General features: G+C 43.8%; 1 protein-coding gene across 1 annotated transcript in view; it reads left to right on the top strand.

Moving 5' to 3' along the window:
• The window catches only part of RGS6 (regulator of G-protein signaling 6), a 772,987-nt gene that overhangs the window by 623,700 nt on the left and 122,747 nt on the right, over nucleotides 1–26,540 (top strand). Inside the window, exons 4-8 of the mRNA XM_019519132.1 lie at nucleotides 16,556–16,606; nucleotides 18,244–18,350; nucleotides 20,489–20,540; nucleotides 23,302–23,366; nucleotides 26,158–26,234. Coding sequence (XP_019374677.1) covers nucleotides 16,556–16,606; nucleotides 18,244–18,350; nucleotides 20,489–20,540; nucleotides 23,302–23,366; nucleotides 26,158–26,234 — 352 coding nt within the window. The remainder of the gene's footprint in view (nucleotides 1–16,555; nucleotides 16,607–18,243; nucleotides 18,351–20,488; nucleotides 20,541–23,301; nucleotides 23,367–26,157; nucleotides 26,235–26,540) is intronic.

Genomic DNA, 26,540 nt, shown 5'->3' with positions numbered 1-26,540 from the left:
GGTTCTGGCTCCTACCCTGGAGGTCTTTAAGAGGAGGCTAGATGTACACCTTGCTGGGGTCGTTTGACCCCAGTACTCTTTCCTGCCGTGGCAGGGGGTCAGACTTGATGATCTACTCAGGTCCCTTCCGACCCTAGAAACTATGAAACTATGAAACTGGCCAGACTCATCAGTGAAAAACCAAGGCCAAGATCCCATTCCACTTCTAGTAATAACATTTAGGCAGCTTTTAGAGGTTGGAGTTACAAAGTCTGAACTTATTCCAACCCACTTGAATCACTGGAAAACCACTAACATGTCTACCCTGTGGGAAGGAAAAGAGGCTCCACCCATCTTTTGCTCAGTGACCTAGAAATTAGGGCACTTGCTTACAAAATGAGAGATCAAGGTTTTAGACTCCAGGCTGTCTGAAAGTAGTTGAACTTCTATCTCCCATTTTCCAGAAATAAGCTCTAACCACCAGTCTCTGGGCTGAGGACATCATCCAGTAGAATTTTGAGGGGGATAACTGAGGCAATAGCCCCAGGTGCTAACTTAGCTAGTCTGCCACAGCTACACAATTGTGCCAGTGTAACAGCAGCCGATGGAAGTCGCCACTGCCCCGGATACCTGGCTGCCTTGCTATACCATTGACATCATCCATTCTGCCCTGTTGAAGTAGGGCCATTGGGTAGAAAGGAATGTAAAAGTTAGGAGGTCTACAAGAGGGTGTCTGGCTCTGAATTGGAAAGAGGAGGGCATTTTCCTAGGAGGGAGGAAGCCATGGGTTCTGCTCCCTGCTCTCAATGATGTTCTTTAATTTAGAACCAATGGGATAGTCCTGCACTTAGAATGGAAGAATCCCATACACTGCTACAGCTCGGGGACTGACTGGCTAAGCAGCAGCTCTGCAGAAAAGGACCCAGGGGTTATAGTGGACATGGACAATAAGATTGTTATAAGTCAGCAGTGTGCCCATGTTGCCAAGAAAGCTAACAGTATACTAAGCTGCACTAGTAGAAGTGTTGCCAGCAGACTGAGGAAAGTAGTTATTCTGCTCTATTCAGCACTGGTGAGGCCACATCTGGAGTACTGTGTCCAGTTTTGGGCCCCTCACTACAGAAAGAATGTGGACAAGTTGGAGAGAGTCCATCAGAGAGCAACAAAAATGGTTTAAGGGCTGGGCCACGTGACTTATGAGGAGAGGCTGAGGGAATTGGATTCATTTAGTCTGCAGAAAAGAAGACTGAGGCAGGATTTGACAGCAGCCTTTAACTACCTGGTTCCAAAGAGGATGGAGCTAGATTGTTCTCAGTGGTGACAGATGACAAAACAAGGAGCGATGGTCTCAAGTTGCAGCAAGGGAGGTTTAGGTTGGATCTTAGGAAACACTTTCTCACTAGGGGGGTACTGAAGCACTGGAACAAGTTACCTAGAGAGGTGGTGGAATCTCCGTTCTTGGAGGTTTTTACAGCCCAGCTCAACAAATCCCTGTCTGGAATGATCTAGCTGGGGATGGTCCTGCTTTGAGCAGGGGATTGGAGTAGGTGACCCCCTTCCAACCCTAATTTTCTGTGATTCTGTGGAAAAAATGCAGTGCTGGAATATGATCCCAGGGTGATATAGGACCTGAATCAGGAGCCTGAAGGGTGGAAATTCACACACACACACACACACACACACACACACACACACGTATCTAGCATTTCAGCATGCTGTGGAGATATATAAGGCTGCCTGGGGCCAAAATGGAAGAGAGATGCCGCTCCCCCTGTGGAGGTGACCAAGTAGAGGGGATTATGAATGGGGAAAAGATGGGCCAATGTTTTGGATCTAGGGCTCCTATAATGTTAATCTCTTCCTGCTAAGAGGTCTGTAGCAGGGCACTGTTTGTGCCTGCCACTTTAAGAACCTGAAGCTGGCAGCTGCCAGGTGCCTGATGAGGGCTGCCCATATAAACAGGGTAGTTCTGCTGCTGGAGGCCAGGCAACAACATTGCCTGGCTGGAGGGCTGCTGGTATCATCTGGAGGTAAGGGAGGAGCTGTAGGGGATGGTAAGGAGGCTCCTGGTCCTGGGTATGACCTAAAACTGCCCCCTGCCGGGAGTGGGTGGTCTGGTGGGGCTCTCAGTGGTGTGGGAGCCCCCACAAAATGCCAGTCAGGGTGCCTTAACCCCTAGCTCCCACAACCAGGTGGTTTACCCCTTGTTTGGAGGGCCTGGAGGGTGGACCCCCAGAAAGAGAGAAAAGGGCCACAGACTCAGGCCTGTCTGAACTTCCCCTGACTGGTACATGCTGGGTCCAGGACCAGAAGGGTCGAAGGGCCAGGGGCCCACCACAAGGAACACCCAAGAGCTGACGGCTTGGGGTTCCGGCTGGCCTGGAGGTGGGCCAGGGCTAGTAGCCAAAGGTCCCGGGGGGAACACACGCATAAGGGGGAAGCAGCTCAGGGAGCTATGCTACCTAATATGAAGGTGGATGAAACCGCCTGAGAAGAAGAATCCAGGTGGGGTTCAATTAGGAGGATTCTGGGACCTAGTGTGGGGGCCAGTGATGATGATAACATCTGATGCCATCTGCAAGGCTTGGGCTGCGGTGTAGGGGAGGAATGGAGCCACCGATAGCTCCCCCTGGCAGGAAATAGGCAGCCTCCTGCTTAATTACATCATTAATTAATTACCAATAAGGCATAGCAGGAGAGAAGGTGGGCGGTTAGCCCAGAAACAGGTGGGTGGGCCACAGTTAGATCGGCCTGGAGCAGGCCCCCTGTTACAAGGTCCTAAAGCAGAAGTGCATGAATATAAATAGGCAGACAAGGTTCTTTGAGTAGATGTGATATCTTTTATTAGACCAACTAAATAGTTGGAAAATTTGTACTTTGCAAGCTTTCGGGCACAAACACCTTTCTTCAAGCATACAGACAGTCTACTTTATGTCCTTATATGTGCTTAGACCAACATGGTTATAACCAATAACCCTAAAGCATGAATATAAATATAAACATGCTTGAGGGCAAGATCAGAATCACAGTGGAACACTGATGAACTAAAACTTAAAATTGCAGCCTTTATGTTTGGACGAATCTAAATGATATACTAAAACTGACAAAGCTTTGGAATCTCTCTTCAGTCCCTGATTTCAATGGCAGCCTCTCTGTGCCTTTTAATGTGCTACCATCAAGATGGTCTCATTCACTGAGATATCTGAGCTACTCATCCTGCTATAATTACAACCATATGTGGCAGTCTTTCCCCTTTGAAGGTTATCTCCTATAACCCCCTCGCAACAGGAATGTGTATCAACACCATGTAGTGCAAGTTAGGTCTAGGACATTCCTCCTCCTTGAGAGAGAATTTTTCCACTCATACATAAGTGCTGTTCATATGGCCTCAGAGCCTTGTGCCAGGGATAAGAATAAGCAAAGAGAGAAACAAGCATCAGAGTCACCTACTTTAATGAAGTTTCAGTGAAGGGGAAGACTTACCTTCTGTTATTTGATTAGCTTGTCCATTTACTTACATGGACATGTTCTCCGGCACAGAGGTCTGTTGTGCTGCCTAAGTTCAGAAACAATCTAAGGATATATACTAGGACTGTGCAAAGTTTCAGCAGCCATTTTGTTTTGGAGGTGTTTCGGTGCCCAAAACACTGAATCCAAAATGAAATGGAAGGCTCTGAAACATCTCCAAAACAAAACCATATGAAATGTTTTGAAGAGGTTTTGGAAAATTTTGGAGTTTCGGAGCCAGGCTTGCAGGGAAACAGAAACTAAGGAGAGGGAGGGGGAAGAAGGGCAGAAGGACTGCTCTGATACTGACATCTGTAGTTGGCCAGTGTCTGTGATCTGTCCCTGAGGTCCCTTCCAATCTCAGTGCTCTGGGGGAGGGATGGCAGCCTGCTGTCCTCCTGCACACAGATCCAGGGGCCCGCACTCCCTGGGAGGCGTCCAGCACAGCACCCCCAGGGGGTGCGGGCCCCAAGATCTGCATGCAGGATGACAGCATGCTGCTGCTGCTGGCTGGGGCTAGCGCCCAAGTCAGCTTGGCACAACCCATGCTGAGAGCTGTAAAGAACTCAGTGCTGGCAGCAGCAACCTGCTGTCATCCTGCATGCAGATCCGAGGGCCTGTGCCCCCTGGGAAGAGTCCAGCACAGCCCTGCAGCCCTCCCAGGGGGTGTGGGCCCCCAGAACTGCAAGCAGGATAACAACATTCTGTTGCTGCTGGCCCCAATCTTCCAGGCGCTTGGCATGGGCTGTGCCAAACACCAGTCCCAGCAGGCAGCAGCAGCAGCAGCAGCCTGCTATCACCCTGTGTGCAGATCCGGGGGCTCACCCCCCCCCGGGAAGAGTCTGGCCCAGCCCTGCAGCCCTCCTAGCGGGCATGGGAACCCAGATCTGTGTGTGGGGTGACAGCATGCTGCTGTTGCCAGTTCGGGCCAGTGTCAGCACCCAAGTCTGCTTGGTGCGACCCACACTGAGCACTGGAAAGAACCCAGTGCTGGTGCTGGCCGCAGCCAGCAGCAGCCACCTGCTGTCATCTCACATGCAGATCTGAGGGCCTGTGCCCCCTGAAAGGAGTCTGGCACAGCTCTACAGCCCTCCCAGGGCGTACGGGCCCCCGGATCTTCATGCAGGATGACAGCATGCTGCCACTGCTGGTTGGGGCCAGTGGCAGCACCAGTCTTCCCGGTGCTTGGTGCGGGTTGCACCAAGCGCTGGTCCCAGTCAGCAGCAGCAGCCTGCTGTCATCCCGCATGCAGATCCAGAGGCCGATGCCCACCCAGACACAGGCACCCAGATCTGTGTGCAGGATGACAGCATGCTGCCACCACCGACAAATGATACAAGTTTTGCTATGAACAGTTTGAGGTGCAGTTTCCCAGAACCCCCTGCACCTATCTCCTTGAAACTTGGCAGGCTTCATGCCCTCAGAAGGGGCTACCATCCCGGCAATTCTCATCCTGAATCAGGCAAGAAATGACAAAGTTACAGGAATTTTAGTGATTCCCCATTCTACCCTATGGCCAAATCACTGAAACAGCATCAAAATTCTGAAATAGATTTGGCTGAATCAAAACAGAGCATTGATCCAAAACACTGAAACAAATCACTGTCCCTCCAAAATGGCCAAATCTAAAGCTGAATCAAAATATAGCTGTTTTGCATAGCCTTAATATATACCTTTAGGTCAGAAAAGACTAGGTCCATTATGGAAATTAGTGCAAGCTTTCCCTCTCCTAATGCATCTTGCCTCACCATGAGAATACCAGTAGCCAGCTTTGAGGACACTAATTAGTAAAGAAATGAAGAAGTGTGAATGGCATATTGGTCCAACAGGTGTAAAAAACTGATGTCTAGAAGATGTAGAGGAGCAAGAGTGATTCTTATAATTGTACAAGTCCTACAGCCCTATAATTACTGTATCACTTCAGTGCCCATGACCTGTTTATCAGAGGTGTGAGGAAGTTGATACTACAAAGCAGGCCAACTGTGCTGGCCCCAGCAGCTTTACTTGGGATCCTGGGGGCCTCCCAGGGCCGCAGCCATGGAAGGAAGCCTAGCCAGCAGCCAGAGTGTGGCTCTGGCAAGCCAGGCCCCGGTTTTGGGTGGCATGTGCTGCTGGCACCAACTTGCTTTTTTCAGTGTGGATTTTTTTGATCCTGGGATCTCCCAAGGTTAAAAAAAAAACCCCACACTTCAAGGTAGCAGCACAGGAAACACCTGCATGTGAGGTGTGTGGCCCCACAAACAGGTCTGCAGTGCTACATACCACACGTCCACACTCGTCTGGATGTGGCCTAAGTGTCCATTCTTGAGCAAACTGCCTGCCTCTTCAAAAGGAACTGGTCTTGAACAGGGACAAAACATCTTTCCAAATTTGTGAGTAAGACCTGGGAAGTCCTGAACCAACCTTTGGTTGGAGTCTACGTGAGAGAAGCTAAATACTTTTTGCTTCTGCTCTAAACATTAAGAATGTTTGGAGTTAATAGAAGCGGTGAGTAATCAGCACCTGTGAAAACTAGGCCACTCCCTGAGGTGCCTACACTAAACATGGACTTAAGTACTCAGTGGGAACGTCTACACATGCACATTAACTGCACAGTAACCAAAATTACTGTGCAGTATGGGTGCATGTCTACATGTGCATGCCTGTACTGTGCAGTAAATATGGTGACTTATACCAACGTAAGTGTAAATTTGATGCCTGCATTATGCAGGTATCAAATATACATCCGATTCATTACTGAGCAGTAATGCACATGTAGATGCCTTACTGTGCAGTAACACTGTGTGTGTGGACTGATTTGGGACTAACTTTAGTCTCAAATCAGTCCCCACGCTGCAGTAATATACTTTAATGCCTGCATATGTAGATGCCGGCCTATTCCTGCTTACTGCACAGTAATTTACTGGGCAGTAAATTTAAGTTGGTGTAAATGCACATGTAGCCATGCCCAGTATTAGTCACCCAAGGCTGAGAATGCAGCTCTTAATCTCAGCATGCATCAGGTCTCCCAGCTGTAAACTGGACTAAACCATGCTTATTCACCTCACAGTTGACATGTAAGAATTTAGTTTTTTGGTTGACTATTTTGAAGATAGATAGCATTTTGTAAGTCCCATCATACTGTGTCATAATGAGCTCTATATAGAAATTTGCAGCTACATTTATTGTGCTTCAGAACAGCAACGTTTTCATAATAATAGGAACTTCCTGTGCCATACCTCTCAACGCTTTTCACCTGCAAATCAGTTCAAGAAGAAGGAGATTATAGTCTGCATTTCCTAAATCAAATTGCTGAGTACAAGAGTATTGCCAGATAATGCTGGGAGGTTATAAGCCTTCCATATAAATGTTTTATATTTAAAGCAGCTGGGTGCTTTCCAGCCGCAGTGTTCCCAAACTCATAAGAACTACTAAAACATTCATAACTAAACTAATCTTTATTGAACACGGCTTCTTTTTGCAAAGGCATTTATTAGGTTTTTATGTTTGTTTAATTTCTTAAAATATAAAAGTGTCATAAAAGCTGAAGGCATCCTCAGTTGCCAATCAACATTGAATATATATTTTAAAACATCCTTTGGTCTGATTTTTATGTTCCCCTATCCTTTTACAGATCATATACTCGGAACCTAAGAATTAGATATTAGATTACAGATGATGGGGGTATCAATTCATAGATTATAAAGCTGTTAGTCATGAAAGCAGTAACATTAGACCCCCATATTAATATAGTTCTCGGTAATCTACCTTCCCCATTATTTATTCTTCCTAATGCAATGAATGCTGGCTTGTAAACTATGGGGATGCAGACATTGTCTTTTTGCTATTCAGCTAGACTGACATAGTACTTAGTACAGTTGGAGCCTCTGGGTACTTCCACAGTATTGATAAATCTTGGTTAGATTGGGGTAAGACTTTTTGCATTTGGTGGTGAGATCAGGAGCACCCACAGCCCACTGAGTAGCAGAACAACCATGGGGTAAGTCTAGCTGTGCTGGTTCAGCTCATTAACTTTATTCTGCCTGTGGCCCCACACCACATGAACTTTTCTTTGTAATTTATCTTTTCATAGCTGGCTTGCTATTTGTCATGTTGACAGGCACTGGTCTTCTGAGAACACTAGGTACCATTACGAGACCACCGATGCCTAAAGCAAAAAGGAGGACGTGGCAAGAAAAAAAGTTGTTACTCTTATCTTGAAACCAGCTAGGTAGATGAATGGGCATAGTTATACTTTATGCTCAGCTAAATTAACAGTTTTATCAATGTTATGTAACTTCATCTAGAGCTGCTTCAAAGAACTGTCTAAGGCAGTACAGGTTTCCTTTGCTTTATGCTGTACATGCATTCCTGGAAAATGGTGCATGACTCAAATTCACATAAAGGGAACCCACTTTACAATGTAACAAATCAGGATACGTTCCAAGACCTCAACTGTACTGACCTCCAGACCCATTTCTATCACTTTTACAAGACAATTTTGGCTCTCATCAACAGCAGACAATACACACAAGCACAGGGCATCATAATGAGGATGGCGACTACAGAAACACGTGTCACAGACAAGGAATGAGGAGCACAGATCCACATGGGAGACTGTATTTTGGTGTGCATCACCCCCACAATGCACCACACAAAACGGGTGACTGCAAACTTCCATTGCACTGATCGCATACGAGTGAATTTATCTTGCATATAACAATTTTTGGTATGAAAAGGGTCATCACATCAGAGTGAATTCACACATACAGAGCCAACATAAAGCAAGGGAAACCTGTACCATATATTTCACTGTATGTAAGAGGTAAATAGATGTCCCCATATGTTGGTGACCCTTGAGCTGTTTTTGCTGTCATAGGGGAACATATGTGTCTAGGAACAATAGCAATTCCTATATCTAGATTCCCTAGCACGTCCCATTTTAAAAACATTTCCAACTCTTTTTTAAAAGACCTCTAATGCCTCTTTGGTTTGTAGCAGGAACTTGACTCTTGGCAGGGTCAAGAAGTCTTCTGAAAGCACCCTATTACAGAGCTTATGGGGAAAGCAAGGAAACCAAGTAGGATATGGACCCTAGAAAATAGCTGGGAGAGACTTTCTTTGGGAAAGCAAAACATTTAGGAGTATTCAGAAGGGTCTATAGAGAATGAGTAAGAAGAGATTTTTCTAAAGAATTTAATTGTGGATTAACACCTATAAAATGATTTGTATTGTGGCTTGAAGAAGAGAGGTTTTATTAAAGATAACTCATACCCCCCGTTCCTTTTTAGATAAATAATTTAGGGGATGCATTGTCTGGTACCTTGAAGATGGGCAAGACTGAGTGGTACAAACAGCCAAAGGCAAAATGAATCTAATGCCAAGGTAACCTTAGGAGATGGAGGTGGTTTTGGGGGGGCATACTGAGGAGTTTCATTGTCATTGAATATTAATTAGTGATAAAGATATTAATGATGACAGTAATTAACAGAGCAAGGAAAGATTTGTCATTGGGCTGAGGGTGAGTAATCAGTCTTGGCAGGTGATAAATAAGGGTTCAGGAACCTCAGCAGCAAAATAATCTGCCTGCTTTGGGAAAACTAGAAAGTGGCTGTAAAATTGTCTGGTCTCTCAGGAGCTCTGGAGAATGACTTCTTTTTTTCACTGAGACAAATTAAACGATGGTCTGGTTGTATTTTGGGTTATGTCTGAAGTTCTGTAATCTATTTTGCAGTGACTGGTACAATTGCAGGTTAAGTCAGAAGATCTTATTCGAACAGGAGCTTTAAATCTTTGTTTTGCAGAAATGGCAAAACAGCACTACACATAAAGCACAGTTAAAATTTTATGTGCTTTTTTTAATCGTGTGTGTGTGAAATGATGAAAACTGAGTTGTTACAAAAAGCATAATAGGAGTTTGAGAATGAACGCTGAAATTTTTCATTGGACTCTCGTCTTTTTCAGACCCTCCTTGCAACAAAATAAAAAAACTCTAGAATCTATTCTTTGTTTCATATTTTATACTTGATGTGCTCCTTAATGCAATCAATTATAAACGCTGGGACAGGGAAAGCATTCATCTGGGTCATGATTTTTAATTTTTCTTCCATAACCAAAGAGAAGTTGACTATATTGAGCAGTAACAAAGTAACATGTCAGGATAAAAACAGAGTGAAAATAAAACAATGCTGAAGTAATTTCTCCTGGTATCTAGAGGGAACATTCTGTATACAAGGAAGAAAGTGTCTGTGGATTTATGTTCTCATGCTTTTCACTTCCCTTAATATTGAACCTCAGCCCTAAACAGAAATCAAGCATGATTTGCTATTTCCTTGTGTGAATTAGTTAACCAAAAGGTGTTATAAGGTCACTCCAATTCAGGTTTCCAGGCTTCTAACATGGTAAACTGGAATTGCTACAACAGCTCTTAGACATGATGTGTTTGGCTATTCCAGCTGCTAAACCATATTCTTTTCTCAAAGATCTAGAACCAAGGATTCCTGAGTTAGTGTGGTCCAGCAAATAGTTGGGGAGCCCACTCATAAAGTGTCTGCCAAATTATCCTGCAGTGACTGAACTAAGTGAAATAAAGGAGACTGAACTAACCAAAACAAAAGAGAACCATTTGAGTTTTCTGTACTGTATTATCCGACCTCAGTAATGCTGTTTTAGCAAGTGGGGCCACTTAAGGCAAAATTCTGTTTCACTGCTAAAATGCATAAATCACATTTGCTTAATTTGTAGATTATATCATCCAACACCATTCTACTTTGCCTTGTATAATGGCCTGAATCTTTCTAACACACCAAAATATTGAAATAGGGATATATTTTCCACCCCAAGTGAATAAAGTTGTTAGGGGTTGCTCAGGCAGCACTGGAGGTTGGAACAGATGAATTGGAGCCCCCACCTCTACCTCAGAGGTCAGATTGGAGCCCTCCACTCATCCCCTGCTGCAGAGCAGGCTGGGAAAACCCCAAAATGGACCTCCCTCTCCTGCCTTCCCCCCACCTCCCATCCTAAGAGAGCACAGGAGCTTGGAGAGGAGGTTGGGGCTAGGGGACAGACAGTGCAGAAATGCAGCTTCTCTGCCCGGATTAGCTCCAAAATGGAGCTCCATCACTCATCTTCCTGATCCAACAGTGAATGTCTTTTGTATCGGGAGGATCAATCTAACTTATGATGCTTTTTGTGAAGCACCATGAGTTAGACTGGGGAGCTGTGCATCTGTCAGCACCCACTGTGTAAGAGACACAAGCTCTAGGCCCACCTCCCCCCAATGGGTTTTGAACACTAATCTTTCACCACATTACAGGAGAGTATCCTAATTACCAAGCCATAGGCTAGGCAGACCTGAGAGCATCTTGCTGTTGAATCTAAGCTACTAGGCACCCAAGAGGAAAGGCGTCCTGAGGACAGAAGGAAAACAAGCGTAAGGAGCCTGAGCCTATGGTCCCAGGAGGTGGATACTGTCCTGGCAGGTTGAGGAGGAGTGAGCCTTTTGTTTTACAAAGTCATTGGGAGAACTGAATAAACAGCATTGGGGGCAAATACCTGGCTGCCTCTTATGGTACTCCAGTTGCTTGAAACTCCCTCCCACTGAGGCTGGGATAGAAACTCAGGTTGTACTGTTTGGAATTTCGTGAAGTGCCCATCCTCATTGCAGCAATTCTCCATACAGGGAGGCCTGTTTGAATACATAACCAACAATTCCTAAAAGAACGGAGCGTATATCGGGGTCTGGAGAGAAGGAAAAAAAGACTGGTGGGCTGGTGGTAGCAAACATCTCTCATTTCCCTTTCAGGCAAAGAAAGCTCACCCAATATTCAGCATTCTCCAGCCCATTCTTACTAGCCCATCCTGCCTTATCACACACTAGTGCCTCTGTCCTCATCAAATTGCTCCTGTAATTACACTGTTTCTGTGACACTTCTCACTACACATCCAGCTTACACAGGAGTGTGGAGAAGCAATCAATTTTTTTTCAACCCACCCAGTGCATAGCAGGCCAGAGTCCCTTGTCATTTGTTTTTATGCAATTCCATTGGTCCAGATCCTGCATGCTGTTACTAAAATGCAATACAGAATAATGCTATGGTTTACCACGGCGTGACTCCAACAGATATTAGTGTACGTGATGCATTTGGCATTAAAGAGCCATTGAGAGTTGGAGCTGTAACCCAGCACTCTCTCAGTAGGGTAGTACCACCCTCTTTGTGTTAGGTTCCCTCTCCTTTGGTCTCCTTCTGGACCCATGATTCTTTCTCTCTTGGCTGCCCACATTTGCAGCTTCAAGAAGAAAGTGTAGATATTCACAACAGTCAATGGCTTGATGTCTAGTTGGCAGCTGGTATCAAGTAGAGTGCCCCAGGGGCTGGGTTTGTTCAATATTTTTATCAATGACCTGGAAGATGGGATGGAGTGCACTCTCAGCAAGTTTGCAGATGACACCAAACTGGAGGGTAGGATTAGGATTCAGAGAGACCTCAACAAATTGGAGGATTGGACCAAAAGAAACCTCATGAGATTCAGTAAGAAAAAGTGCAAAGTCCTGCACTTAAGACAGAAGAATCCCATGTACACAAGCTGGGGACTGACTGGCTAAGCAGCAGCTCTTCAAAAGAGGATCTGAAGCTTACAGTGAACAATAAGCTGAATATTAGTCAACAGCATGCCCTTGTTGTGAAGAAGGCTTATGGCATACTGGGATGCATTCATGGGTGACTGGTGCTACCTGAGCCGGGGGGGGGGGGGCACATGCCCCCCCAGTGGCCAGTCGGTGCTCATCATGGCCGATTGCACCAACCAGGAAGCACAGTCAGCGTTCCCAGAAGCAGCCATGGTGCTTCATCTGACACCCCCACAACTTAGCCAGCACTAGCAGGGGGGGCACCAGTGCTCCCTCCTGGCCCCCCTGCCTGTTGCCTAAGCCGGGAGTGCTGGGTGTGAGGGGGTGCACCAGTGCTCTCAGGGAGTGGACTCCCTATGTGTCACCACTGGCTGCATTAGTAGGAGTGCTGCCAGCAGATTGAAGGAAGTGATGATTCCCCTCTATTCAGCACTGGTGAGGCCACATCCAGTTTTAGGCACCCCACTGCAGAAAAGATGTGGACACATTGGACAAAGCCCAGCTGAGGGCACTAAAAATGGTAGGGGGCTGGGTCACATGATTTCTGAGAAGAGGCTGAGAGAACTTGGCTTATTTAGTCTGGAGAAGAGAAGACTGAGGAGGGGGTTAATAGCAGCCTTCGGCTACCTGAAGGAGGGGGGGTTCCATAAAGGATGGAGCTAGACTGTTCTCAGTGGTGGCAGATGACAGAACAAGGAGCAATGGTCTCAAGTTGCAGGAAGGGAAGTTTAGGTTGGATATTAGGAAAAACTTTGTCACTAGGAGGGTGGTGAAGCCCTGAAACTGGTTACCTAGAGAAGTGGTGGAATCTCCATCATTGGAGGTTTTAAGGCCTGACTCGACAAAACCCTGGGTGGAATGATCTAGATGGGGATGGTCCTATTTTGAGCAAGGGGTTGGACTAAATGACCTCTTTAGATCCCTTTCCACCGTAATTTTCTATAATTCTAACTTCACTTTTGGCTTAACCAGAGATTTAAACTCATTCAGATCTGTGCAAAGGACAAACAATTAACACACAGTTTGGTTCTAAACTAAACCAAAGGAGTCTCCCTCGTTCAGAGTACCATCCTGTGAGTTCAGATTTGGGATCACAGAGATGCTTCACAGAAACAGTGTCCAATATTCCAGAACTGGGAAAAGAGAAGGAAAAGGAAACTAGTTGGTACATTGGAGAGAGAAAAACAGGTTCAGGATAGGTGTAAATAATTTTCACTTGGTGACTTTGTCTGTAGAAGGCAGCTAGAGTGCAGTAAGCTAGAACATAAATTTACTGTACACTACTTCTTCTGCTTTAACTCCCCTTGTATGGACATGCGTATCATGCATTAGCAGTGGCTTTCTGAAAAATAACTCTAGTCCACTTTGAAAGTGGAGTTAGCTATCTCTCACCTGGAGCATGTGTGCACCACCTCAGTATGGCACCAGAGATCAATGACCTGGGGGAAACCTCACCCACCCCAGACATGCTATCTCCCCAGAGGGAAGCAGTGTATCTTAGTGAAGTGCTGGGTGCACTCTAGTTAGCCCTAAGTGAGCCACTTCCCAACATGGCTTCATTAGTTCTATTTCAGGAGTTGGCATGTATGGAACAGGCACACTGGGCTTCAGTACAGCACTCTCTGGTGCCCAATGGAGGCAGGAGACATTTCACCATAGGCAAGTAGGGCTTGAAGGGACCTCATGAGGTCATCTAGTTGAACTCCCAGCTCAAGGAAGGATCATGACTAAATCATCCCAGCCAAGTGTCTGTCCAATCTGCTCTTGAAAAACATCCAGGGATGGAGATTCCACAACTTCTCTAGCTGGCATGTTCCAAGGCTTGACCACCCTCATAGTCAGAAACTTTCTCCTAATATTCAATCTAAATTTCCTCTGCTGTAGCTTGAGTCCCTTGCTTTTAATCCTTGGTGTACACTAAAACTGTCAAGACAGGGAGCTGGTGTGCACCGAACTGGAGTTAATTAGTAGGTCTGTGTGAAATTTTGCCAGATGTTTCGTTTCAAAGCTGTTTTGACATGTTTTGAGCTCAAAACAGTGGAATCAAAATAGAACAAAAGGCTTTGAAACAGCTTTGAAACAAAATGAGGGTACTCGAAATGTTTCAAAAGTTTCGAAACATTTCAAGTTTCGAAGCCAGCCTTGCTTGCAGCCAAACAGAAACTAAGGAGAAAGAGGGGGAGGAGGGGTGAAGGACTGCTCTGATATTGACATCTAGCTCCCTGTTCGATTCCCCAGCTCTCAGATCATTTCCCCAGCTCTCCCTGAGGCATCCTGGCCCCCAATCTGTGCAGGGGGCTGCCACTGCTGGCTGGGACCGGCACTCGGTGCAGCCTTTGCCAAGCACTGGGAAGAACCCATTGCTGGCACTGGCCCCAGCCAGCAGTAGCAGCTTGCTGTCATCCCACGTGCAGATCCAGGGGCCCACACACCCCAGGAAGAGTCCAACAAAGCCCACAGCCATCCCAGGGGGTGCGGGGCCCCAGATCTGTGCATGGGATGACAGCAGGCTGACACCACCAGCTGGGGCCAGCAGGCTGCACTGAGCACCGGTCCTAGCCAGCAGCACCATCCTGCTGTCATCCTGCATGTAGATCCAGGGGCCTGCATCACCCAGGAACAGTCCAGGACAGCCCCGCAGCCCTCCCAGGGGGCACAAGCACGCAGGATGACAGCAGGCTGCCTCTGCCAACAAGTGATGAGTTTTGCTTTGAACAGTTTGAGGTGCAGTTCCCAGTAACCCCTGCACCTATCTTACTGAAACTTGGCAGGCTTCATGCCCTCAAAAGGGGCTACCATCTGTGCATCTGTTATCTGAATCAGGCAAGAAATGACAAAGTTATAGGCGTTTTCATGACTCCCCATTATAGCCTATGGGTGAAACATAGGAACAGGGAAACAGTTTCGATAAAACGAAATGGAATAGTGCCTCAAAACAGCAAAACGAAACACTGACCCTTTGAAATGGTGAAACAAAAGTCAAAACGGAATGGTGCTGTGTCACACAGCCCTGTTAATTAGCTGTCTTTTATACAATATTTTGAAAGCACACAATATAATGCTAAGTATTACCAAATCTGAATATATATGAATACCTTTAGCTAAACTGAATGGACGTTGATGAGGTCTTGATACTGTGACCATATCCAGAGTGATACAGAATTGTGCCACAAGTTGGATTACCCCCATCTGCTTTATGACTTGCTGAATTGGTTTAAATGGGGCGGCAAATATTTTCTCTCATTTTAGATTTTATTGACCATTAATAGGAGCTTCTTATGAACAGTGGCACATTTTCTGCTCCTCTGAATTTTGTGAAAAGAGCAGCAGGGTGCTCAAGTACATGTAAGAATCAATTCTAAAGGTCTTGCATTACTTACAAGAAAACTGCCTTTGTTACACTTGACTAGACCTAAAAAGCCCAGACCCAGATGCTCTTCTTCATTCACCTGGTGATCAGATCACTAGCAAGTGACACATTCAGCACCTGGTTCCAGGTCATATTCTTGCTTGTACCTCTGACAAAAACTTGGCCCATCCCTCTCTCTGATTGTCACCTCAGTTCTGGAGCTCTGACTCTCACTTTGAGGGGCAATGAGTTGTAGTAGCGGGGTCTTTTCTTGCTTTGGTATATAGGACCTCCACAAACATAATCTTTTCCCAAAAAATCAGCACCCCCCCCCAAAGTTGGGGTTCATGTCTTAAGAAGAGAAACTGATTTTTCTTCACTGGAACAGAAACCGGGGAAATAGGCAGCCATTAGAGCACGTTGTCCACTGGCTTCATGATGGGTGCCACTTCTTGGTGACCCTGCAAGCACCAAAGGCAAAGTCTGGTGTTAACTCTCTTGTAGCCACTATTGCCTGAGCACTATAGCTTGTACCTAGAAAGCAGCAAGTGTGAGCTGCTGCATGCAGTCTGTAATGTCTTGATGAGGGCTGTGGCATGGGAATAACACTTAATTTAAAGGAACATGTATAAATAACTAGCTACAGAAAAGAAGTAACAGTCTTGCTACTGTCCTTGCAAGGGTCTGGGACCTAACTTTGTTTGAAACAGTATAAATCCTCCTGAAAACACAGACTGTCCAGGAGGTATGACATCACTAGAGACAGTGTGGCTGAGGCAGCAGGATGCCACATTTCCTAGACACTGTGTTTCCAGGACTTACTCTATGTCACATAGTTAAAGTGTGTGTCTTATTCGGGTATATTAGGTATACAAAAAATATAGTATGTCAAATTCTTCATCGCAGCCGGTATCCATGGAATGTTACAAACACATACATACGTATTTAACAGTTTTATACAAGCAGAATGATTTTTCAGGCCTTCAGTGGGAATAGAAAAGAAAATGAATTGAAGTGCATTTATGTTTTGACATCCTTGTTTAAGTGAAGTGGCTCCCTGTGCTTTCAGAGCCCTGTGGCCTTCAAATTCTAATTATTTTCTGTCTTTGCAGGTGCTGACATTGTACAGTGGCTCATGAAAAACCTCATCATTGAGGACCCAGGTAACTTGACCACTAAGGCCGAATGTAGCAGTGCTGTGCATGGAATTAGATACACCTTATTGTTTTAGTGCTGAGCCTCAACTGCCAATAAAAAAATGAGGTTTTAATCAGTTGGAGAGAAACAGGAGGAAAAAAGATATGAATCTGCACTTACAACCCCTCAGCTATTTAGAGAACTGTAGCACTTTATACTACCACTTGCAGACTTTCCAACCATTTCAAACCAGTTTATGGAAGGGTTCATATGACAGGACAGGGGTGTTCTTCGATCAAAAATCAGCACACATTCTGTGTAAATTCAGGCATTTGCCATCCCCATGTTAGGGTTAAAAGGTAACTCAGCCTCCATGCAGGATATTTCAGGCTTATTCTAGATGGCTCGAGGTCCCAGACAAAAACTTCAGAAATTCCCCTTCAAGAATACTGTATTGGCTCCTAGGATTTTCTTTGCCTTCTTTTGAAGCATAGGAGTTGGCCACAGCTAGATGTGGGGAGTTTGATTCAGATGCACCTAATACTTAGGAACTTCACAGGTAGGCACAGGCAGGCTAGAGGGTCCTTCCTTTCCACTCAGAGCCAAGCCAAGTACCAGATTTGGGATGATTAAGGAATTTTGTCTACGTGGAAGATGGGCAGTTTTGGTTTCCACCATAATGTGAAGCCTAGTTCTCTGCCTAAAATTATCTAAACTTCTCTGCCATTCAAGTGGCAGGGCATTACCAGCACTCTTGCAACCTGTTTATGTCCCTGTGGCTTGTTACGGGAATATTTTTGTTTTTAGTTGTATTATATGTGAGAGTGGGAGTAGACAATTTTCAGGCTTCTTTGGAGTAGTGCCTGTGAATGCAGGGGATTGGTTCCCTTCCAGTCATATGCTCCTATGTTTCATCTGTAAAACAATTCGCTTTGTGAGAAGGCCTGTTTCATTTTAGTACTGCTGCAGGGCTTATAAACAAAGGTGAGAGGTATCTAAGGATAAATAAGGTATTTTTACACTGTGGAAACCAGAAAGTTATGGGGGCCCTGTTTGTCTTCTGGGAAACATACCTTAAGTTGGTATAAATTTTTATGACTCTTTTACAGTGAGTGGCAAATCTGCCAGTGAGGTACAATTTTCATGAGGGAAAGGATGCAAGACTGCAACTGGGGCTGCTAAAAAATCTGCAATAATCCCACCCCCCCTGCTTTTGTATACATCTGTCCAAATAAGCCCTTTGCCTCATTTTTATTTGTCTCTATAGCAGTAAAGATGCTGGTAAATGCATATTAATCCATCTGTGTGCATCATTTGGAGAAACAATGGGATTTAGCGATGGCTTTCACTGGTACGAATAATGGCTTTGAACTGAATTCCACAATATAGTGCTGAGCCAGCATGTGACATCCCACAAGTATCAATGGGGGTGTTTAAAACATGAGGTTAACATTGTCGTACCTTAGTTATAAGATTGGCTTCCACTTGGCTACTTTGTCTTTGGTTGGAGAGCTGAGAGCTGTGTTTTAGATATGAAGTGGCATGGTACAGCCGGCCTGACTGTCAGTCAGTATCAGACCTGGTGCTGAGAGCTGTGGATTCTCTAGTGCTCATCTATATGACAGATTTCTACTGCTTTCTTTCTCTCCCCACTCTTTCACAGTGGAAGCAATACACTTGGGAAGTCTTATAGCAGCACAGGGCTATATCTTTCCAATCTCAGACCATGTCCTTACGCTGAAAGATGATGGGACTTTCTATCGTTTTCAGGTAAGTGAGACCTGATTTCTACATGGTTCCTTTTGTAAGCATTGAAATGTCAGTGCTGCTGAAGTTCACAGAACATGTACAGTATATTCCTATGTTTATTGGCATTCTGACGTGCTGGTGAAGTCCCTTAATAAAATCTGTTGTCCAATCCTAAACTATCTTTTTCTGCTTCCCAGTTCTCAGTTTTTACACAATTAAACAAACCTCTCTGTGATTATTTTAAACACACTGTTTCAAGCATGTTATATTAAGAGGCAAGCTTGACTCAAAAATCCAGATGAAACAACTCAAATTATGCGGGAAATGGCCTCCCAATTTTAACCCTGGTTTGTCTTCTGCAGCTGCCTTTCTAGGCATACTGAACTGCATCAAATCCCTATGTTGAACTCTTCCAAACTTTAGGGCATTAGAAATCTAGATTTAGATTTGGCAGCTGAAGCCTATGCCCAGTTATTTTATTTTATTTAAATCGTTCCTTATTACAACGCCAGTTTAATGATGAGGAGATCAGGGTTCAGTGACCTTGGCAAAGTCACTTACACTCTCAATGCTTTAGTTTTCCCACAATAACTGTGTTCCCAGCTGTGTTGAGTTCTTAAATATAGCTTCTGTTTGCATTACACTTCCTTGCTGAAATCTATAGATAGAGTCTTTGCCAGTTAACTCCTAGACACTTAGAAGTTCTTGTTATATAAGTTTATCTATTGCTGAACATTAACAGCAAAGTACACGCCTAGAGCTTATGGTATAAACATTCACTTGAATTTGTTTTCTTCTTCATGTAGTCTGTGCCTTTCCTATTCCCTCACTTCTGTTGCTTTAATTAAAAAGCCCTTCACCCCTAACTGTGATGGTGCTGTCACTAGTTCCCATTGTGCTGATGCTGCATGTTGTTTTTCCTTAAGACTTGGCAGAGCAAAGGCTATACTGCTTACTAACTGGTTATTAAGCCATGCTTTTGTCCCTTATTTAAACATCCACCAAGAAAGCAGGCTTCAATGTCAGTGTCCTTTTTAACTCACCTTTTTTATTTTTATCTGACATCACAGTACCACCACATCCTGTTGGTTTCTCCTTTTCACTTCTCTTGCTCTTATATCTGCTCCTACAACCCCTATTCACAACTTTTGCATCCTTGCCTCCCAGCAACATAGTTTACCCTGGTCATTCCATACAACAATATTCTGGTAGAATCCCCATTCTGTTCCTCTGAACATACCACTTCCCTCCCTGAATTTCTTCCCAGCAGCATCTTACCCTCCCAGTGAAATCCAGTGGGATTGCATAGGTTTTATGTCAGGGCAGAATTTGCATCACATGCTTTTTGACTCTCCTCCACATGCTCATTAACAATTCTCCTTGCTGCGTTTTGGCACAAGTATCTGTCATATATACATGTAATATATTGTGCCCACTTGTGACACCTGTAGCAGTCAGAATAGTGCACTATGACACACATAACTCTAGTAAAATTGTTCTTCATTCTATTAAAACTATCATGTAGATACCACATAGTTAATGTATTGTAAGTGGTATCATTGTACACTCTCTTGAGCACAGCACAAAACCAATAATGTTAGCTTGAATCCTGCTTTTAAAACCTTAATATTAGTTTGCTTTTGAAGTAAAACTGACTTGCCCCTTCTTAATCCAAACTGTATCTTCTGTTTGATTTAAGACATAAATAGGGGCAGGAGACTCTGTCTTCATATATGTTTGGTATGCTAACAGACACATGGGCCCTGCTCAAAAACCAACATATGTATAGGAAGATTTAATAATGTTCTCCCACTCCCAGAAGATAACTCGAAGTTCACATTCTTTTGGGGGGAGGAGAGAATAAGCAAATATTCAAATAAGGGGATAATAGTGTCTAAGTCATCTGAATATTGGGATCATTGAATTTGTCTCAGTTCTTTTGTCCATCCCTAAGCAATTGAACACAGAGATAGTTTTAAATAGTACTCTGTTTGGGATCCAACACTGTTTCCACTGAAGTCAATCTCAACCTTCTCAATGATTAACTAAGAGAAGGGTTTGCATCTTAGATTAAGCGCATCCTTATAATGTTCTGCTGTATCATGGACACTGTTTCAGCATAAATGAAATTGTTAAAAATATCATGTGCTGTTTTCCAGGCCCCATACTTTTGGCCTTCAAACTGCTGGGAACCAGAAAACACAGATTATGGTGAGAATTTGAATATTCTAGTTTCTGAAAGTCAGTATAGAAAATGTCTGAGGTAACCTTACTGCCTGTTAGGAAGTTATGTGTCATTCAGTTCAAGGCTATCAAAATAATCGGGCCTCTAGCAGAATGCTTTCTGCTCTGCGGCTCAGTTTGAAATGTTGGTCAATAACAGGAACCTTATTTGGGTGCTAATCTGGTCTATCAATAACCAGTTATCTATTCAACAGTAATGTAGAATAGCAAAAGAAAATTAAGCTTCTCTGATACATGACATTAAGACATTAAAGGGAAAATGTGTTTAAACTACTAGCTGATAGCTGGTGACAGTAGAAAAATAATAATGGTTTATGAGCTAATAAACCACAGTATGCTGTATTAAACATTTGAGTGGCTGAGGACAGCAATAATGCATAAAGAAAATGTGTTGCTGTTGTTATTTTGCTGTCTCTGCACAATAACGTGGCTTCTTTTAGAACTATTCCTCTCAGACCCAAATGATAAAATCAATTGTTCCATCCTGCTGTGGCACTGGCAGAGGAAGTGGATGCATCTGTGCACTCATAAAACAAGATCTTCTTTGGAAGTGTTTCTTTCAAAGGAACTCCCAGTAGCTAAGAGCAATTTAGAACTAAAAAGACCACCGCTTCCCAATCATTTTTTTTTCTTCACGAGGCAATAATTACTCATCATTATGGATTTTGGAAATTATATTTGGTGGGGAGAAGGGGAAATCTATAAATCTTAACTTTTTATAGATAGTTTGTTATCCTCATATAATGTGGTAGCAGAAGAAGTGTACAAATGGCATGATGTAGGGGAACATGGGGGAAAAAACATGGTACCGTTAGTCTTTTGCAAAAACATTTCTAAATTCTTTAATTGTGACCAACATATAGAGCTTCACAGTTATACTGCAAATTCTTGCCATATTATTATCATATTTTATTTTTATTGAGTTTTTATGAGGACAAAGGCCCATTTTCTAACTTCAATCCTATATACTGGGGGGGAGGATTGTACTAGCCCTGCCAGGGATAGGGAGAGGGCACAAAACTGGCAGTTTTATAAACGTAATATCCTGGTTTCTCATAATGCTTAGAAATTGGTCTATGATACACAACTTTGAATTTCATCTGAACTTGAGCCAGCTCCAGGGTACAGTGGGGTTCCATGTTCTAGTTTCATCCCATAGCAGAGAAAAAGAGAGAGACCAGCTGCAACTTCTTAATTTGGAGGTTCGCAGAATGCAAGATTGTGTGGAATAAATAGGCATGTTTACACTGAGAAGCATACCTCTGAGAAGCATTCCCTGTACCCATGAAACCTGGAAATGAGGCTATGAAACTGCTTCTACTGATTCCTTCCAGATCTGGCATGCTTTGAAAGCAGTGGCACCATGGGTGCTGTCAAGGCAGCTTCACTACCTTGTTTCTGGGTTTAGCACATGTGGAGCAGGAGCAGGTACATGGGGCATGCTTCTTGGCAGCATGCTCCACAGTGCCATAGAAGTAGTATAGACATTAGGGCTGTGTAAAACGGGCCCTATTCAATTCAGATTTGGCCTGAATCAGGGACAGTGATTTGATCCGTTGATTCAGATCACTGTCCCTGATTCGATTTGGCCAAATCCGAATCTGGAGATTCGATGCTGATTCAGCAAATCAGTGGTTCGGATACAGACACAGCTTTAAAAGGTTTTTTTCTACATACCTCAAGGTATCAGCGCAGCTCGTGATTGCTGCAGTACTGGGGTGCATGGAGCATCCCACAGGAGTGGGGGGGGCCCTCCCACCTGCTTGGCAGCGAACCCGGAAGTGGACCAGAAGTACTTCCGGTCCACTTACAGGTCTGCTGGGGAGCGCACTGGGGGGCTCCCCATGTTCCTCTGGCTCAGCGATCAGCTGCAGGGGGACCCTGGGTGCCTCCCCACACCCAGTAGGCATCAGTCACTGAGCCAGGGGAGGTTGGGGGGGCCTCAGTGCACTCCCCAGCAGACCCAGAAGTACTTCTGGTCCACTGCCAGGTCTGCTGCCAAGCATGCTGGGGAGTCCCTCGTGCTTCTGTGGGACACTGCATCTGTCCCAGCACCACAGCGTTCAGAGCCCCTGCTACCTAGAGGTATGTAGAAAAAACATTTAAAGCTGTGTCTACATCCAAATCGCCGAATCTTTCCGAATCCATTCAGAGGGTTCCAAATCAATTTGGAGAGATTAAAGGGTCCTCTGATTTGATTCAGATTTGGAGATTCGGCCACCAAATTGGGCCAAATCCCTGCCGAATTGAATCAGGGACCAAAGCTTTTCACAGCCCTAATAGACATGCCTAATGTCCCTTATCAGCTACCAATATATAACATCAATTCCCTGGTAAGAGCACCTTTTCTCAGCCTACCAATAACTCTTTTCCAAGTCCTGGAACCAACAGTGCTTTTTGGAATTGCCTTCTTGGACACCACTTCCTACTCCCAGGGCTTTGTTGTTTAAGCTGTTTATCAAGCCCATAACAGGAAAGTAAAATACTGTGTAACTAAAATAGTTTTCCATATTTTTAACTAACATACCTCCAAAACTTTAAGAGCTATATCATTTCAGGAGGCTGTATTTTACTAGGCACAGGGAATGTCAGCTAGATACCTTGGTCTCTCATTCCTTGGTTGATGTCACATTCTGATGTAAAGGAGCAATTTATGCTCTTCAGGTTTTTTTCTGTCTTATACTAATTCCCCTTTCCTTCCTTGTTTTCATTCTGGTTCTCCTTTTAGCCATCTATTTGTGCAAGCGGACCATGCAAAACAAAGCCAGGCTGGAGCTGGCAGATTATGAAGCTGTAGGTATACTGATGTTACAGTTCATGGGGTGGGGAGGAATAATGGCTTATAAACTCAATCTTTCTACTTTACATGCCGCAGAGTGTGCCACTCTATCCTGGTTTCTTTAAGAGCAGTGTGGATAGCTGATCTTTGAGAGAACATCACACTTCTACATGGAGATGTCCATGACACACATTTTGTAGTTTCTTTAAGACAAGTATCCAAAACATACCCTCCACGGATCTTGAGTGACTTGCATAAGAACTCACATTACATCTTTTTTTTTTCCAGTCAGTGTTCCACCAGGAGGTGATAATCAGTCTGCTCAGGTGATGGATGTTCAGATGCATTGTGATGCTAGATTATTGGACAGTTACATTGCTGCTGATTCATGCCACATGTTTGTAGGCTCTAAAAGGATGTACCTCATACTAAATAGACCTAGAAGGGATATTGATTGCTTGGATCACAGAGGGCCATATTTAATCCATTTTATCCTTCTACCCAAGGCCTGTTGATGGTGATAGGAACTATATATATGCATTATGAGGGCAATGTTATCAGTGACTGACCAGAATTCTGCTATTGCTGAGTCTCCATGAGTGCTGCCTGTCCAAGTCAGGCAACAGAATTATGTAGGTGTACCTTCAAAGAATATATAGCTAAATTCTGCAAATGTAGAACTGATAAAAAATTGAAGCAATCCCTCTAATTTAAGCATAGTTACTCCAGATTTACTCTGGTGTAACTGAGAGCAGATATGTTCTATTCTTGAATACTATGCATAACTCCCAATAGCATGAAGGACAGACACCAGCTATAGACTAGGAAAATCCATGTGCGTGCTTAGGTTTCTCTTCTTCATATTGTCAATTTCATTATTAAATTAATTTATTTATGTATTATCTAGAAATAATTACTTAGAGTCAGCCAATTATCAGAAAATGCTATAGAAATACCTTGTAAACAACAGACAACCTTTGGCACCATCAGTAGTACACGTGCATTGAAGTTATGGGTAAGTCCTTTTGTACACCAGGGTCTCTGAAGAGCAGTGATGCTCCGATGATGGCAAGCAATTAGGTTTTACCATTCTCGTTTCCTCCTTGCTGATTGTTTTACATGATTAGGAAACATTTGTGAACTCCTTAATGTGAAACAGGCATATGATAAGGGCATCAACTCTTCCTAGCCATTATACCAACTGAGGAGTGTCATGGGTGTAAACTACCACTACTCAGAGGAGATGTGGGCCCACTGAATTGTTGAAGAGTTCCCAGTGTTGCTACTTTTCTAATTTTTTTGGAAGAGGGATTCTCTGTACAGGATTCCTCCGCATATGTATTAACCCAGCTCTGAAATCTGCCAAAAATGATCTCTGTAGAGCAACACAAAGTTCATCTTCTGGGTTCCATTGCATGATCCCTGGGCCTCTAAATTCATACTGGTAAAGCAATATTCTGGGCGTGTAAAAATCAGGTATCCTTATTTTTGGCCAAATCTAAGCCTGATTCTCCTGTCACATACACTGGTTTTACACTGGTGTCATTCCATTGGCTCCAATAGAGTTACTCCTAATTTGCACCAACATACAGTGGGAGTGGGTGTTTTTTTTTTCTTTTGCCTTTTCACAGACACCTGGTTTGAGTAGTTATTCCCTCTGATGAGAATGCAGAAAAATATCCCAATTCAGGAAAGTTGTGAAGCGAATGCTTGAGTGCTTTCCTGCATACATATGTACTTCGTCTTATGGATGGATGTATCTCAGAGGTAACTGAGATTCTATGGCCTATGTTATACGGCAGATCAGACTACATAATGAAAATGTCCTATTTGGCCACAAAATCTGTGAATAAATGTGGTTAGGTGTTTTCTTGAATTGGGACAGTAGCTATAGCTTAACATCTTGCCTTTTAGTTAAAAAGTAGGCATCATTTAGCTGCACTCAGGATAATACCTTTCTGTGGTTACATGTGAATTTGGATGTGTGCCTTCAGAATACCAACAAGTATTATAAAGTGAATTCTGGACACGATGAGTTTGAACCTAGCATTTTAATTGTGCCCTTTCCCCCACCCCAACCTTGAATTTTTATTGAAGTTCAAACCCTTCCTTAAAATTTGTGACTTAGATATCTCTCTGGAATGGTTGTGAACCATTACAACCTAATAATACCAGATTTGGCAGTTTAGATATGGATCCAAAGGTTGTATTTGGGCCTATCTGTCATTACTCCCATTGTCTAGAGTGCTAATCAGTTTCTTAATGATGAGTCACCCTGATGATTTCCAGACTCCTGTTTTTTGCAGCAATCGAGTGACTTCATGAAGTAGGTACCCACTGACTAAAGGAGGGGTGCTTAGCCTTTATAACACATGCAAGTAAAACCTGAGACAGTTCCAGAAGATTAAAAACAAAGTGCAGCAAACAAGCAGCAATAACAGCCAACACACTAGACCGTTGTTAGTTTCAGGAGGATTCTCAGTATTATTTTGTGGGAAGTAAATTGATGGACCCGTGGGAACAAGTCCAACACCATTTTATTGGCAGTGCTCTGGCACTGTTTCACACTCCTACAACTTCTGCGAAAGTCCTTCCATTTACAGCAGAGTGCTAGCTTGAACAGAACATGCCATTAGATTCACATTCTTAACAGTTAGCCTCCTGAGACAGTTGACTAGGAGCCAATATTAATTTCAATGTCATGAGCTTTCCAGGTTTAAAAAAAATTGACTTGTTAATTTGTTATTAAACTGCTGTAATAATAATCTTGATTTATTGTTCTTGTTATTACTCTTCTCTTATAAGGAGAACTTAGCAAGACTGCAGAGGGCTTTTGCACGGAAGTGGGAATTCATCTTTATGCAAGCAGAGGCCCAAGTGAAGTAAGTATTTTGAGTGCAGTGAAAAGGGGATTGGATTAAGAAAACATTTCCCAGTCAACATCTGTGTTGAATTGTAGTCACTGTCAGACTGCAAACAACATCAGATTAATACTAAAGTCACCTGTCAAAAGAGAGAACGATAGGTTTAATCATCAGTGCACATATCTGTGCGTTGGGAACTCCAGGCTTTATTTCTCACTCAGACACTGATGCACCATATGACTTTAGGCAAGCCACTCAAGATTTCTGCCTCAATTTCTGCATAAATGGAAAAGAAGCATGATTGAAAGTGTGTAAAACACTTGA

This window comes from Gavialis gangeticus, unplaced genomic scaffold (assembly GCF_001723915.1).
Source record: "Gavialis gangeticus isolate Ggan-Ray unplaced genomic scaffold, GavGan_comp1, whole genome shotgun sequence".
NCBI classification, from domain to species: Eukaryota; Metazoa; Chordata; order Crocodylia; family Gavialidae; genus Gavialis; species Gavialis gangeticus.
Note: the sequence above shows the minus strand (reverse complement) of the source record. Positions and strands in the feature narration are given on the sequence as shown.